At 40.0% G+C, this 17229-nt stretch overlaps 1 protein-coding gene across 1 annotated transcript; it reads left to right on the top strand.

Moving 5' to 3' along the window:
• Window positions 1-5575: 5575 nt before the first annotated feature.
• Window positions 5576-6436, top strand: LOC132915759 (uncharacterized). Its single transcript, XM_060975569.1, has one exon. It carries the CDS (start codon window positions 5576-5578, stop codon window positions 6434-6436), a length of 861 nt encoding a protein of 286 aa, XP_060831552.1.
• The last annotated feature ends 10793 nt before the right edge of the window (window positions 6437-17229 follow it).

Below are 17229 nucleotides of genomic sequence, written 5' to 3'. Positions count from 1 at the left end.
CTAAATTCTCTCCTAAATTCATTTGAAAAGCTACGTCCAAACGATTTACCAAAATGATATAGTACTATTTAGCATATCTGAAGCTGCAATACCGCACATCAAATTAATCTCGTGTAGCTAGCATTGCACGATAATTAAAACATACAGTTGGCACGAGGTTAATTATTTCAGCGATATAAACAGAGAAATTTAACTACGATTTAAATATGACATTTATTTGTTATTTAACTCTTTGCAACTAGAATTTCGTTTGCCTACGAAGATGCTCTACTCGTAACACCGGTAATGAAAAAGATATTCTCTGTGACACGTACAATATAAAAGATACCTTATGTTGTAATATAATATGGAATAAGCGTCCGAATGTTTTTCTGAATCTGCCTATGTACAACTTTCTTCCTTCCTCTCTTTAATTCAACGTAAGACTCAAATCGATATCGTTTATTAAGTCGCTGCGATTTTTTTTTCTCATTCTCCCAAGAAGATTAGAAGAAGGAGGAAAAAATAGCTGCTTCTACATTGGAGCAATTAGCTTTCGATCGTATTGGACCTTCGGCCGAATAGCCTAATTAACTTAATTCCACGATAGTAGACACCGTATCAATGTCGCGATGCGGTTTAAGCGCGCTAATTTGTAAGTGGTATCATGTAATTTGCACTCGACAGTCAAGTGCAATTTCCATGGAATCGATCGTCCGACACGTGTACAACACATTGCGTCGTGGAATGCTTTGAACAATCTGCAGCTTGTTGCTTCAGTAACGTATGCTTATACTGGATCAAACGATTGTTTGATATCGTTTACAAAGTTGCTATCGCCTTCTTCGTGACTAATCAATAAGTTTATGATGCTCCGTTCTCTAACATTTCCATCTTTTGGAAAGTTTTCAGTCTTTTGAACGAGCTGCATCGGGGTTAAGTGAATGCTCGAATGAGATCGGTTCGGAGCTTCGATTGTTCGAATGGCGTTGTCTCTAATAAATAAGAAGGAGAAATATGTATTTACGACCTGTTGAAGTGGTCGCCACATCTAAGAAAACTCTACATCTGGTCTTTAGTTTTGGCTTCAAGGTTTTTCAGTCTTTGGGTAACACTGCTAGCGTGCGGATCTGGACCAGCTCACATTGTATTCCACACATTGTACTTTAATATACACAATATATATATGTCGGGTTGGCGTTAGGAGCGTTTAATGAGTCTTCACCAGTGTTGTTCATGGTTGTCGCACAGATGTTTATTACACAAGTATGGCTGATACAAGATTGACAATCGGACGCGGTAGCTGAACGCTAATGACAATGGCCCTAGGTTCGATATAGCGAATCCACGGTCAACGGGATAACGAATATACTTTGCTTCAAAGTCTAAGTCGGACTCAACTTACTACTCGTGATACTAGGAACGCTTGATTGACTCTTAGCTAATCGGATTGCCAGAAAAGAATGACTTTCCGTCGCGACGACGCTGCAGAGGAAAACTATGACGGGGTGTGCCTAAGGGCACGAGATCATCGGATTCGTCAAAGAAAGCCTCCACTCGGAGGGTGAGGGAAATAGGCGCTGCTGTTAATTGGTCAATTTCTATGTTGGCGGTTAGAAAAGGATGCTAGCCGCCCTAGAGAGAGAGTTCCTAGCAGGCAACGTCGTACGTGACCAAATCAGGCTTTCCCATAACTTCCCGCAATAGGTGACAGATTTACAGGCTGATAGAATAAAGACTGTTTGTCAATCTGAAGGACTTTAGTTAACTAAGTCCTAAGATTTGTAACGGTTCCTCAGGTTATCTGAACATAAACTGTAAACGATGCATCGGCATCTGGCGATCATCTGGCCCAAAGAATGGGGTCTGTGTGTGGCGAGCTGCGGGGCTGTTGGAATGTCTTATTGTCAAGTGTCTGTACTGCCAATTCTTTAAAGGAAAGCTATGTTACTTTATATCTCTGTTAGGTGGAATGTTTATCCCGTGACCGTGGCTACGCTCGGCGACCGGTTGTCGCCTCGAGCCTAAGCTCATTGTCTCAAGTTTCGAATGACTGTGTCTGGGTTATTTCGTAGATGCTACAGTATTGAGGCTTTTCCAAATAATTCCAACGGGGGGGGGCCCGGTGTCCTTTCATCTCCGACATATATATATATATATATATATATATATATATATATATATACTTATTGTTATTATTAAATGTACAATAATACACATCACTTTGATTAATTTTAAAAACTTTTGACCCTCCAAGAATTGTATCAAACAAAATTATATTTTAATAATCCAAAATATATGAAGCGCTGATGGTTTATTTTGTTTAAATATGTCAACGTTTCTTTTATAAATGTAAAAATATTACAACATTGCAATGTTAAACTCGAGAATGTTCTTTTTTTATATAGATCAGATCGCTTCAAAATTATTTTTTTCTATATATTGTGAAACATTGATTATGGAATTCGTTAAGATTTTAAGAACTGGATCAATTTGATCGATCAATGATTAACAGAAGAGTGTGCTTTAATCATGTATGTTAGATAACAATCCATTAGAAAGTTTTAGCAAGTGGAAGAAGATATATCTTGAGAATATTTTGCAAAATTCTGAATATTATGGCTATAAATTCATTTATAACCTATCAATAAATTACGCTATAAAGATAATACAATTTTTTATTTTAACTCTGTAAGTTACTTGTTTTTATCAAAATTTTCTTATTTAAAAGCATTTGATGAAATTCAAACAAATAATGACAAAATATTGTAACATTTTAACTTAATTGTTTACATTAAATATATAATTCAATACGATACTCTTATAACATGATCACGTTTAAATTTTAATTTTTGCATTCATCTAACTTGCTTTAATTTTTTAGGGTCTTCAAAGTCTCTGGATCTCCAAAACCTTGTGCATGGATTTCGTGTTATTCAAATAAACCTATTCTCCTGTAAGGTAAATCATTATAAATCTTCTCTTATGTTGGTATGGTGAGTCTCTTTTTATTATCTTTATTACGAAATGTATGTAATCATGCGTTCTCCTTTTTATTATGACGGATTTAAATGATGTACTGCATGCCTTTACCAACGAATGCTTACAAATGGCCATGATGCTGCTCTCAATGCGATAAGCGCTGTATTAAAAATATAATTAAAAACATCAGACCAGCGGAGTGAGATCTCTATTTGTAACGTGCCGCCTGCGTATAGAAAGGAGTAAAAATCACCGTGGACTCGTCGCGGTTAGCGGTTGAACTCCAATTTGAAATTGTTTATGTCATGCTGTTAGCGCCAATCTGTTAACGCCCAACTATTAACGCCAATCGTCGCAACCTTGGGTTCGCAGGTTGATTGCGCCATTTCCTTTAGCAGATGTTTTCCTATTTTTCTTCGGGTAACTAATCAGTTACCCGATTTTATTTATTTCTTTTTTGGAATTCTTTGGTATATAGTTTACATAAAAATAACGTAGTTCTAAAAAACGTTCTCTTTGTCCAACGAACTCCCGATTCCTATACAATCTCCCCTGGTTATCTGGTGCACGCGTAACATTCACGTACTGTTGCATGCGTTGCCATTCCTATTCGTATCCTTCTTTTTATACTTGAATACTTTATTTGAATATAGAATTATAGAAAACGTTTAAGAATACATAAATACAGAAATATAAAAGATATAAAGATATAAAAATTAAAAAATACTGATAGTAAAATTATGATAGTTTGTTTTTGTTCGTTATCGTAGTCTACCGGCGGATCTTGTCCAAATACCAATTTAATTTGAGGGAATCTAGTCGTTAGAAACCTTGACATGAGTTGAATGTTCATTTTTTCTAGTGTGCTAAAGCTATTGTCATTTATCCCTATATGCAAGTGTCCAGTCTGGTTAATAAAGTGTTTTGTTAATTGATGCAACCAGTGCTGTTGGTTGAAGTCTCCTAATTCGGTCTTTGTAATTTGTTTAAAGTGTGGTCTGTTAGTCTTTTGAGTTATTGGAGCTGGGGTGATGTTTGTTTTCCAGTCGACACATTCGTCGTAATAGTTCGGGTTTTCTAAATCGGATTGAACTTTGTCATTGGTGATAAGATACAGTCGGGACAGAGCATCTGCAGCTGTGTTTTCCCTTCCCTTTTTGTATTCTATTTCATAATCATACTCCTCGAGTCTCAAACGCCATCGCATGAGTCTCGATGAGGGATCCTTAACATTTTTTAGCCATTTCAAAGCTTGACGATCACTTTGAATCTTAAATTTTCTACCAAGTAAATATTGTCTCAGTCTTTTGATCGACCATACTATCGCCAATAACTCTTTTTCGGTTGTGGAATAGTTTTTCTCAGGAGGGTTCAAGGTTCGGGATATGTAATAGCATGGATGTCCGTCTTGGGAGAGTATTACTCCTAATCCTTCGTTACTTGCGTCTGTTATTAATGTGAATGTTTTTTCAAAATCCGGGTATTGCAGTACAGGAGCTTCACAGCTAAATTCAATTATCCTATCGAAAATACTTATAATAAGCGGAGACGATGATGGGAAATGTCTACAATGTCTGAAATCTTCTATCGTTTCCAGTTTTTAATCACCCTCTATTCGCCTAATGGATTTCATAAAAATTGACCGTGCGAATCATAAACTACAAGTGATAATTGCTTCCATATGTCCTGCGAGTATTTCCAACAACAATAACTAAAGAGAAACTAAGGAAGAAAAGTATATTGGATCATGATGATGTGCGAGATACTATTCTTGTATATAGAGAATAGTTCATTTTAATCTATAAAGCCAATTATATTCTTGAATTATTTATTGATTCAAGAATATTTCAAACAGGATTTGTTTGGTTGAGAGTAATGTTGGATATTATCGAATAAATTTTCGGACAGTTTAAATAAGAAGCGGAAACGAATTATTTGTTGTTTGAACAAGTCGAAAGACAACGTGTATTAATGTAACGAGATTAATTGTTATTTACAAATACAATTTTATTTTTTGTTTATTACTTTTATTTGCTATTTATCGATCGTAGAGGGAATTTATTTTTACATAAATATAACGTTTCAATCAGAAAGATTTAAACGTTCCTGCTTAGTTACTTTTCAAAGATTCAATGTTTGTCCAGGCAAGCCACTGACGAAACGTTTTAATAAAAGCCCAATAATATGCATATAGTAAATGACAATTAATATTCGGCAATGTATTATGGCAGATATTATATTACTGTATCTACAGATACAATTTTGGTGGGTCAAATTGAGATTATATTACTGTATCTACAGATACTTGTCCTACCAAAGTTGTCCTCTTGGAACATCATTGTAATTCCGAATAATAAAGGAAATTATTACTTGCGGAAGTTGTAAGGTATAACGAATGAAGAATGTACCATTCGATTTATATAACAAACGAAATTGTAACATATACTAGGCAGTACCGCTACTCACCGATGAATCAAGAGAAGATACATCATTAATTTGAAGCTCTGTTATTCCAAGAAATAATTAAAAAGCCAAACCAAGTCCATGGAAACTCCATGCGGTAGAAAATTTTCTTACTCCAGAGTCAGAATCCAACAATCCCCTCTACATAAGGATGGAACTGGCCATCGACAGGGGGGACACCAACAGCCCTCGAAGAGGAACGAACCACCCCGGCCCAACGCCACCCAGATGGCGCCTGAAGGAGAGGAACAAACAGATGCTACAGGCGGCAGCCATCGTCTCGGCCTGGAGCTGGGACGCCCAATGCACGAGCGCAACCAGTAGTATCGACGAGGAAGCGAAAGACCTCCGTAAATACATGAACGCGGCGTGCAATGCCTCGATGCCGCGCTCCAACCCGAGCAGTGGACATTTGAACAAAGGAGTCTACTGGTGGACACCAGAGATCGCGGAGTTGCGAGAGAGCTGCAACAGAGCCCGCAGAAGATTCGCACAGGCACAGCGTCGCAGACAAACTCGCGACGAGGAAGAGATCTCCCACACATACGAGAAATACAGGGAGGCAAGACGTACCGTCCAACGGGAGATTAAGATGGCCAAAGCGCGGTCCTGGACGGAACTCGTGGACGCGGTCGAGTCTGACCCATGGGGGCGGCCGTATAAAGTAGTGACGCACAAACTGCGTACCTCGGCTCCTCCGATAACAACAAACATGGATCCGATGCTATTGGACAAGGTCGTTGGGACCTTGTTCCCCAGACAGGACGACAGTGCAGGGCAGCCAGAAACGTCCCTCCCCTCCACCACACCCAACGATAACGACGAAGTGGCAACGACGACAACGGAGTGGAGTGAGGAGCTGCATGTCACCGAGGAAGAGCTATTAGAAGCGACGAAGAGGACAGCAGCCCGCGACGTGGCACCAGGCCCGGACGGAATCCCAGGCCGAGTATGGGCAGAGACGGTAAATATAATGGCTCCCCGCCTGCGACACTATTTGATAGATGCCTGAAGGACGGCATGTACCCACGGGCATGGCGAACAGCGAGACTGGTCCTGCTACGAAAGGAGGGTCGTCCGCTAGATTCGCCGTCCGCATACAGGCCGATATGCCTGCTGGACGAGGTGGGCAAGCTCCTGGAAAGGATAATTGCAGCGCGTCTAGAGGCTCATATGGAGCGACGAGAGCCTGGGTGGCACGACAGCCAGTACGGGTTCCGCCGAGGACGCTCGACAGTGGACGCGGTGAGACGAGTATGCTCTAAGGTGGAGGATATGGTCTCCCAGGAAGGAGTGGCGATAGCGGTCTCACTAGACATAACTAACGCCTTCAACTCCATCCCATGGGCAAGAATCTTAGAAGCCCTGAACTACTACGAGATACCGGAGTACCTCGTAAGGGTTATTAGGGCATACCTCTGCGACAGGTGGATCATATACAACACCAAGGATGGGGAAACGAGGAAACCGGTCGAGTGCGGTGTACCGCAGGGGTCAGTACTAGGCCCAATCTTCTGGAACACCGCTTACGACCGTGTACTTGAACCGTGAACGCTATCAGGAGACTCGGACTGAGCGTGTCACCAACCAAATCGGAAGCCCTGGGGTTCTTCGACCGGCGACGAAGAGAACCACCACCAACCGGACTGTCCATCAATATCAACGGAGAGGAAGTGCCGGTGGGACACCAGATGAGGTACCTGGGTCTCATCATCGACAGCCAGTGGACCTTCGAGCCGCACATTGAACAACTGGTCCCAAGGGTGACTGCCGCGGCCAACGCCCTATGCGGCCTACTGCCGAACGTGGGTGGAGCGGGAGTGGGCGTTCGCCGACTGTACGAGGGAGTCGTAAAATCCCCAGTACTCTACGGAGCCCCAGTGTGGGCCGAAGACATGATGGAGAGCCGGCGCAGCCGGCTACTACTAAGGAGGCTACAAAGGACGACCGCCATCCGCACAGCAAGAAGCTACAGGACGGTGTCATACGCGACGGCGACCGTGCTGGCCGCGTCCCCCCCTTCGAGCTGCAAGCCCTCGCACTTCGAAGGGTATACGACAAAAGGAAGATCTCACGCCTGGACGGGCGCGCAACGACGCCACCACCCGACAACAGACCACCGTCGAGTGCACGGGAAGAAGCCAAACGGGAGACATGGGAGCGATGGCGCTCTCAACTGGTCGAGGAAGACACTACACGGCAACACCGGGCTGTTCGCGCCGTGCTCCCCAACTGGGAAACATGGAGAGAACAAGGCGGGGTACCGCTGACATTCCGTATGACACAGATGCTCACAGGTCACGGAGTGTTCGGTGAGTACCTACTACGGATCCGGCGGGAGGTGACCTCCATATGTCACCAATGCGAGGAAGAGGAGGATACGGTACAACACACGTGGGAGCGATGCCCGGCATGGGCAGACCAGCGCCGCGTCTTGCAACTCGACATCGGCGAGAGCGTAGCCCGAGAAGCGATCGTGAAGGCCATGTTGAGAGGGCACCAGGAATACACCGCCGTCCGCTCCTTCTGTGAGCAAGTGATGCTAGCAAAAGAGCGGGCGGAGAGAGAAAGGAAAAGGAAACGCGACCCAGCAAGAGTGGAGCGACAAAGGATACCCAGGCGCAACAGGGGGGATGGCACCGCCGCCGCCCCAGCTCGAGCGACAAGACTAGGAAAACGGAACACAAGGGATGTGGTCCCCTCCTAGCGGACCAACACAAATATGGACGCCTCCCTCCTGATAAAAAAGGGGAGAACACGATTACCATTGATTGAAACAAACTTTACACAATACACCGGTATTAGTTTCTAGTGCGTTTTGATTAAATGTATTGCACCCATAAAAATAGACACAACAATACGACACAAATAATAGTAAATTTCAGATTAAATTTAGAAAGTAGTATTTGTAAGATCGTTACTATTTCGCACTTTTCCATGTATGGAATTGACCGATATGTCTTTTAAGGAATTCGTATCATTGTTTTATATTATTATTATGTACATAACGTGTTACTATGTTTACCCTTTTACTATTAGTTTACTATTATCCTATTAGATTGCGTTAGAACAAGAGGACGGTAAGCAGAATCGTGGTAATTTGTCGAATAATCAATAAAGAACTAATTATAATATTATTTTTGAAAATAGATCTGAATTAATGTCAAGTCTCATGGATATTTTTCATCGAGACATGAATATTTGAAACACGTGCATTCTCGTTTCTCACACAGTCTGACAGGACGAAAGAAGGAAATTAGTGTATGAATGCGCGGTTCACTCACGATCGATGCAGGTAGAAAGTACTTACGAGGGAGAGTGTAAGGCGAGCGGAGAATGGTGGATAAGAATGGGAAACGGATCAGCCAAATGACTGGCAGTCAGAATAATAATAGTCCTAGTGTGTAATTGTAAGTGTGCCGCGTTTTCATGTCGTAAACAATGCACGTAGTAAAAGGGTAAATAGAGAAACGACCTTGTAAATGATTCTTTGTCGATTACACGTTTGTCACGTTTGTTTACCAGCTAGACTATAGTAAGTGCTATTTTATTAGAATGCAAGAAAACTGTGGGTGTCACGTTTAACCGCAGTTTCATACAAAAATCTGAACTTTAGAGCGAGAACGTTGTTGTGGAAGTAATGATAAGTAGAGTGCAGATGTTTGTATAAATTCATATTTTTATAAATTGAAAAAATGAAATCTGAGTAGACGATTGTTTTGCTATAAATGTTATAATGAGTACTATGCCGTGTATGTTTCATATTTCGTTCGATCTAATACTTCATATATAAAACCTATAGTACTCATTGCTACATATATATCTATTTAATTAATAGTTATTATTAATATTTGTAATAAAACAATTATCTATACAGGAAGCATAAAAGTTTCAGTAACGATATAGTACATGACATTAGCATTATGTTAGGCATTATTTTACATTAGTTTTGGATTCCCGTTTTCTCGCTTGCATGAAGGAAAAGGATTAGACTCTTGCTTCGTTGGAATTGAAACTTAAATAACTCAGTTTAATATTCCTTTGAAATTACTTAACTTGTGACTTAGAGAGTACACATAGATACCCCCCGACCATTACATTAAACAATTGTACGTCCCTGTTTATAAAATATGTACGTTGTCATTTACTATATAACATTTTGTTCAATCTTAATATCCAACTCAGCGATCTCACACCCACAATGATATACCTTTGCCACTCGAGATATACCGATTACTTGAACGTTATCAGTTTGCTACTAATATTCCCTGCTTTCTGTTCGTTAGCCATAAGCGCGCGTCAATTTGTTCACGCGCCTTGGTCTTTCCTGTAGCTCCCGGCTATACGTCGCATTGATTCGTTTTCGCTTCTATTTCCTCAGCAGTCAGTGTAATTAACAACATTGGATTTGTCAAGATGGTTACGGTTATTGGCGATTTTAAAGTAAGATTTCCTCAAGTCCCCGATCAAGGGAACTTGGATGAAGGTGGTCTTATTTGCGCCTTTTGACGTTATATGAGATTTTCTTATTTCACAAGATCTTTACTAAGCAAATCCTTAAGACACGACCTTAAGATTAATCTTCAGTCGCAGTTATGAAATCAAAAGACATCTGAAGACTGTTCTTGAGACGATCTCAAGTATAAGACTGGGCTATGAATATCATCCATAGATTTATATGAAGCAGGTCATATGGGATGCAATTTTTAGCGTGAGAAACCTATCGTTGTATAGGACATAGTAGCAAAGTTCCTTTTGTCAAATATAATATGTGGAAGACAAAGATATTGTAAAAACAAAAGTACCTTTTCGTGTCTTTCGCGTAATTGTTATAGTTAAAGTATCTTCAACTAATTACTTTTTGACATAAATAGGTTAGTATCTTTTTGTAGGGGACGTTGGTACGAATCAATTACTTTATTTAAATCTATATGATTCAATAAAAAAAAACGTATTTTGTCATCATATGATTTGCACATGGCCATATACAGAGAAAATTATTATACCAGATTATGTTTCCTTTGAAACTATTCATTTCTTGCCTTAAACATTTTTTCATACAGTGGGCAGTGTTTCAGTAATTTGCATATATTTCTTGAAATCAAACACCCTATATATATTTTAATGTTGGAAGTATAGCTAGAAAGAAAAATATCTGTTCCTTATACTTTTTATTTCGTATTTTCCATTTATTTCTTATTTTCTATCAAATATTATTATATATATGTCGGGTTCTTATTATGATTAGCGTTAGGGTCGTGTAACGTATCTTCGCCTGGGTTGTTCATCGTTGTTGTACAATCGAGATAGCGTTTATTATCACAGACATAGATAGTACAAGATTGACAAGTGGCTGCGGTAACTAGACGCTAATGACAATGACCTTAGGTTCGATATGACGAATCCACGGTCCACGAGCTAACTCTTTGTTAAACTGAGAATATATTTTGAAGCACAAAGTAACGTTCGCTGTGACGCTCGGTATATACTGCACGTAAAGACGATGTGTAATTCTCCAAGGAGGTCGCAAAAATAAAAGACTGATGAAAACTTTCCTCTCCTTACGATCGCGTTCGTTTTGTTGAATATTGGCCGGGGATACCAACAAAACTGCAGCCGCCGTTGCTAAGCTGACCCGCGTAGCTGCGACATTGCTCCTGCTCGAGGTTTGATTGTCAACACAACGTGTGTCTCATAATACTGGCACTTCTCTGTTAGGTGGAACGTTCATCCCGTGACCGTGGCTACGCTCGGCGAACGGTTGTCGCCTCGAGCCTAAGCTCATTGTCTCAAGTTTCGAATGACTGTGTCTGGATTATTTCGTAAATGCTACAGTATTGAGGTTTTCCAAGTAATTCCAATGGAGGGCCCCGTTGTCTTTTCATCTCCGACACGGCCATCACGTCTGTCACACGTCCTCGGGTGTATTTAGAATATTGGGTTTTCCCAATGTTGGACTCGATATAACTGATGTTGTTTACAATTTAGTTAAGTGTCAAAATAGGTCAAGGGTCCAGTTTGACAGCAAAAATTCTGATCGGACGTTTGATAAAGGAAGAGTTAAAAGAGAGCGGAAATCAGTTACGTTATGATTAGTATTCGAAGGACTAGTTGCATTTTGTGAATTATCAGTCCGACCGTAATGACATGATGGACCATTCTCGATCTCGTACTTGGACGACTCTCACTTCTCTGGATCGTTTTACCACACTGAGCGTTTGTGAAAACACTTTTTTTTTTTTTTTTTTAATAGTTTATTTAGCCAATATTTGATTTTTTGTACATTTTTGAGATTCACAATAAACAATGAATTGAGTATAGTGTGTTCAGGTAAAAGTACCGATACGCGTCGGTACGACGTAGCCATGGTCTAATATGTGTCGTGGATTTTCGGTTTTTGCGTTTATTTTTTTGTTTTTTTGGGTTTAAGTCGCATTGGTGCGTGATTTTTGTGTATTCTTGTGTGTGTTGTATTTTGTCCTGAAACTTGGCCGCAAAACAGGACTCCTCGGTGTATTACTTTTATGCGTTGTGGGATTTTGGGGGAGGGAGATGAGAGGAAAGGGGAGGGGGGTGTTAAATTATATTATTTACAATGATTACAGTATTTACATATTTACAGTACTTACATCTAGATTACACGGTGGTAGGAATGGTTTTTTGTCGAATTGGTAGTTCTCACTTATATTTTCTTATGGGTTTGGAATCCACCAATATTTTTTTGTGTTTTTTCTGTGTTTGTCTTTAGTGTCTTTTTGGGGGAGGGCCATGTTGTACCTCCACCTGGTGTCTGCAGTCAGTCCGTTTAAGTTTTCCTCGTAGAGTATTGTCTTTATCCCTATTTTTCTTTTTATGTGGAAAATTATCGGGATATTGTTTTGGTCTTGGAGGTAATTTTTTTCGTCTAGGTATAGGAACGCTTCTGGGGGGATGTAGCCTGTTGTCATTGTATTTTTGTAATATAGTACGTTTGGGTATAAGTCGTTGAAGATTAGGCTGTTTTCTTTTATTTTTGACGCTTGTGCGAAATGATTTCTTGCTAGTTTTAGTATGTGACAGTCAATGCGGTGAATGTTGGCTAGGTCGTAAATTTTTTTGTTTTTTATATATTTTTTGTATCCGCTCTGTTCGGATCTGTACGCATTTTGGCAAGCTCTAATGCATTTTCTTTCGAAAACGCGGATTCTCTCCATTAGCGATGCTGGTATGTTGTACCAGATTGGGCAACCGTATGTTATAATTGGTCTAATTAGAGCTTGGTAGCATAATGTTTTTACATTGCTCTTGAGATGTTTCGAGTAAAATAGTCTTTTTGCTCTCCAGAATGCTTTATTGGCCTTGGCGAGTTGGGTTTCTATGTGTTGTTTGTAATTTAGTTTGTCATCTATGTTTATGCCTAGGTACTTTACGCAGTTTTTGTGTGGTATGATTGACTCTTCGGATGACTTTTCTTTTAATTGGAAATTTTTGCAGTGTTTTCTTTCTGCTGGGCCGATTTCGCTGGTTTTGGGTTTGAACAGTATGCTTTCGCATTTGTTTGCGTTGATTCTTAGTTTCCATGTGTGGTAGTAATCATTGATTTTGTCGAATAGTTCTTGGAGGTCTGTGTTTATTGTTTTAGTTTTGCGGCCTGTTACGTAGATGGTTAGGTCGTCTGCGAAGGCTATGGAGCGTTTGTGGGTAGATTTGTTCATGTCGAACAGGTTTAATATGTCACTGTTGTATATGTTGAAGAGTAGCGGGGAGTTTACAGTTCCTTGTTGGAGTCCGTTTTTTATGCTGAATTCTTTGTTCGATGCATGAGAACCCTCGGTCATTAGGAATGTTCTGTTTGTGATCATGTCCCATACTATTTTGATTAAGTATCTCGGGAAGTTTTTTTTTATTAATTTATAAATGAGGCCTGTGATCCAGACTGTGTCGAAGGCTTTTTCGAGATCTATTAAGCAGGCGGCTACTCGTTGTTTTGCGTTTAGTGCCCAGCAGATGTCTGACGTGAGTTTGTTTGTCGCGTGTAGTGTGGAGTGTTTGTGTCGGAAGCCAAATTGGTTTTCTGATATAATGTTTTTTTTTTTGCAGAATGTAGTTAGGGGGTTGTTGATGACTACTTCAAATACTTTGCTTATGTTGGGGAGGAGACTTATTGGTCGTAGGTTTGTGAGTGATGAGCCGTCTTTATTTTTTTTTGTGATTGCTATTATTTTGGCTTTTTTCCACTTTTTCGGGAAGTATGCGTTGTTTAGCGCATTGTTGAATAGTACTGTGTAGTACCATTTTATTTTGTTCGGTAGGTGCTTAAGTGAGATGTTCGGGATGCCGTCGAAGCCGGAGGATTTTTTATTATTTAGCTTGGCGAAGATTTTGTTTAGTTGGTTAAAATTTGTAAAGTAATTTATTTCTGTTTCTGGTTGTTTGGGATTGTCTGAGGTGTTTTCGTTTGAGAACGTGCAGACTGTTTTGTTTAACGTTATGTCTTGTTCTATTTCGTTTTTGAGTTTGTTCGTTTCTGCGATGATGATTCTGTTTAATTCTTCTCGGCCCATGTGTTCGTTTTGGGTGTGTGTTTTGGAGAAGTGGGTGCCTATGATGTCTAGTTTTTCTGTTGTTTTAGTTATTATGAAGTTATTCTCGATGTCTTTGCTGGTGTTGTGTATCTCTATACCTGCTTCTTGGATGAGGGGAGCTTTCTCTGGGGGCAATTTGAGCGGAGTGCTGGGGTTTTGTTCTTTCGGTCTGAAGATTTGATTTATTTGTGGGAACATGTTGGCTGAGTCGTTTTTGGAGATATTTTTTATTTTGTTTGTCCAGTAGAGGTTTATAGAGTTTGCGAATTCTTGTTTCTGTTGTAATTTTATTTTGTGTAGTAGGTATTTTAGGTATTCTAATTCCTCTCTTTTGTCGTAAGAGTAGTTGTGTTTTATATTGTTTATTTTGGAGAGTATGTAGCTTTTGTCTCGTTGTAGTTCTTTTATTTTGTTGTTGATGTATGGATCGCAAGAGTTTTTTTGTTTGAAGGTTGGGACGGATTTTTGGAGTGCGCTTTGTATGTGTTTTTCGATTTCGTCTATGTATGTGTCGATTTGTCTGTTTGTTAGGTTGACGTTGTTGTAGATATTTAGGTCGCATTTCTGATCGAGTAGTTTTTGGAATTTTTTCCAGTTTGTCTTTTTGTAGTTGTACTTGGGGGTTTCGGTTTGTGTTTCAAGTGTTAGGTAGTCGGATGTGTTTTTGTTTATCTGTAAGAGTATGGCTTTATGGTCGCTGTCGTAGTCTAGGGTTTTGAGCGTGTTATTTGGTCGTAAGTTTTGGATTTTTAGTCGTGCATCTGTTAGGCATATGTCGAGGTATGAGCCTCCTTTTGGGTAGGAGGGTAGCTCGGAGCTGTAAAGGTTTGTTTTGTAGTGTATGCTTTTATTGTCTAGCCAGTTTCTGATGAAGTTTCCTCTCGTATTGTTTAGTGGGTTTTTCCAGCTTGTGTGTTTTGCGTTAAGGTCGCCGGCTATTATGTGGAAGTTTTCTTGTTTGTCGAGCTGTAAAAGTTCGAAGAGGTTATTGAATTCGTCGTTAAATTCTTTTTCGTTTCCGTAGGTTGCGTAGGCTGCAGTGATGAGTAAGTTTTCCTTTTTGTTTATTTTTATTTTTATGGTTGTCGTCTCCAGGGTTTTAAAACTTGTTATTTTGTCGTTTTGGATTTCTTTGAATTTCAGGGGGTTTTTTATGAGGATTGCCGTTCCTCCTCCTTGGATAGCGTTTGGTCTGTCGTGTCTTATTATGGAGTAGTTTTTGAAGGATACTTTGTGTCTTTTGTTCAGTTTTGTTTCTGAGATGAGTACGATGTCGGGGGTTTCTTTGTTTATTAGGGTTAGCATACTGTATCTTTTTTGGTTTGAGATTAGAGAGTTTGCATTTATTGCAATTATTTTCAGGTGTTTTAAATCTAATTTGGATGTTTTATGCTGTGTTTGTTGGTTTGGTGTGTTTTGGCTAATTGTCGACTGCGATATCTAAGGAGTTGAAGATGGTGTTGAACCTGTCTTCATGCGATGATATTGCATTTTTTAATTCGTTGAGTTGTATTTGTTGTTGATTTAGTGCTTGGATGAGACTTTTTTTAAAATCTTCGAAAGCGTTTAATATTATTTGTTGAGGGATGAACTCGGTTGTAATTGGGATTTGGTTTGCCCGCGAATCTAGTTTTGGGTTTATTGTGTGTGGGGGGTTTTCGATTTCCTGCTTTGGTCTTGCTTGTTGTTTCACTGCGTCCGAGAACTTTAGTTCTGGGGTGTATTTTCGGCTTATCTGGTCTAGTCGTTTGATTTTTGTTTCTTTGTCTTTTTTAATTTTTTCTGAAAGTTTTTGGCGCAGCTCTATGATTTTGGGGCACCCTTTGTATGACGCGGGGTGTCCGTAGCTTTTGCAGTTGACGCAGAATATTTTATCCTTTGTGATTGAATCGTCTTTTTTTATTTTGCACTCGCCTGGGCCATGGGGCTCGGTGCATTTTACACAGCGGTAGATTAGGTTGCAGTTTTGTGCTGTGTGGCCTAATCGTTGGCATTTGTGGCATTGGGTAATGTCATTTTTTCTTATTTTTTCCCACGTTATTTTGTAGTAGCTTAGTCTATTTATTTTTTGTAATTTCACGACGTTGCTATTGGGGGATACCTGTACTATGTATATTGGGAGCAGTCTGTTACTTTCCCTTGACTTTCTTGTCGAGAAGCGCGATACTTTCGTAAACTGTATGTCGTCTATTTTTAATGCTTGTAAGTCTTCTAGTATTTCTGTCTCTGTGAGGTTAATGTCTAGTCCTTTTAATAGGAACGTGTGTTGTTTTTGTGCTTTTGGTGTGTATGTGTAGAACGTTGTGTTTGTTGTTATCAGTAATTCTTTTGCTTTAATGTAGTCGTTTAGATTATGTAGGTATAGAGCGTGTTTGTTCGCGTGTATTCTGTTAATGTGAAAGTTTCTGATTTTGAGAGCGTCTTGTAAGAGAGCAATGGTGTCTTTTGGGTCTTGATGCGTTATGTTGATTGGCGGGGGCCTGTTACCTTTTGTGGGTGAGGGGGCGTCCTGTTGTTCCTCTGTGGGGTGGTTGGTGGGCTGTTCCTGTTGTGCTTGTTCCATCGGTGTCTTTGTCGGTGGGGGTTGCTCTTTTGGTTTGATCAGATGAGTGTGTTGATTTTGTGGTGTCGGCGGCCTCCTAGGTGGGGCGAGGGGGCTGTTTGTTCGTGTGTCGTTTGATTTTTCTTGGGTGTGTGGTGTTCCCACTGTGGACGTAGTCCTCCTGTTTGCTTTGATTCGCATTTCATTGTTCTTCCTTCTTATGGCTTCCACGATCGCATTTTGTATTGTTGATTCTTTTGTTGACGTTGCTTGAGTGTGAATCTGTTGTTGTGGTAAGGTGGTTTCCTGTGTTTGTAACACTTCAAATCTGTTTTTTGTTGGTATCACTGGTGAGGGAGGGCTTCTTGTAGTTTTCATGGTTTTGCTTTCTTTGGCGGTGGGATCTTGTGTATTGTTTTCTTCTTGGATTAGAACGAGATCTTCTTCTGTGTTTTCCGGGTTGTCTGGTAGTCTTTTGGACCTTCCCACTAGTTTTGGTTGTGGGTTGAGTTTCCGCGTTTTTTGCGCGGAAAGTCTTATGCTAATGTTGTTTTCTTTGTCCGTTTTTGGCGAGATTGCTTTTCTTTTACTCGTTTTTTTTGTTGGGATTACGGAGGGTTCCGTTTTTTTGCTTTCTGCTTCATTATCGATGTCGCCTATTTTTTTATTTATTTTGTTGTTATTTTTTTTTTTCCTATT

The sequence above is a fragment of the Bombus pascuorum genome, unplaced genomic scaffold (assembly GCF_905332965.1).
Source record: "Bombus pascuorum unplaced genomic scaffold, iyBomPasc1.1, whole genome shotgun sequence".
Taxonomy (NCBI): Eukaryota; Metazoa; Arthropoda; class Insecta; order Hymenoptera; family Apidae; genus Bombus; species Bombus pascuorum.
The sequence above is the reverse complement of the archived record's forward strand: the minus strand, read 5'-3'. Positions and strand labels throughout refer to the sequence as shown.

Excerpts from the sequence above, each read along its gene's own strand:
- LOC132915759 (XM_060975569.1), top strand. The coding sequence starts at position 5,576 with ATGGAACTGGCCATCGACAGGGGGGACACCAACAGCCCTCGAAGAGGA.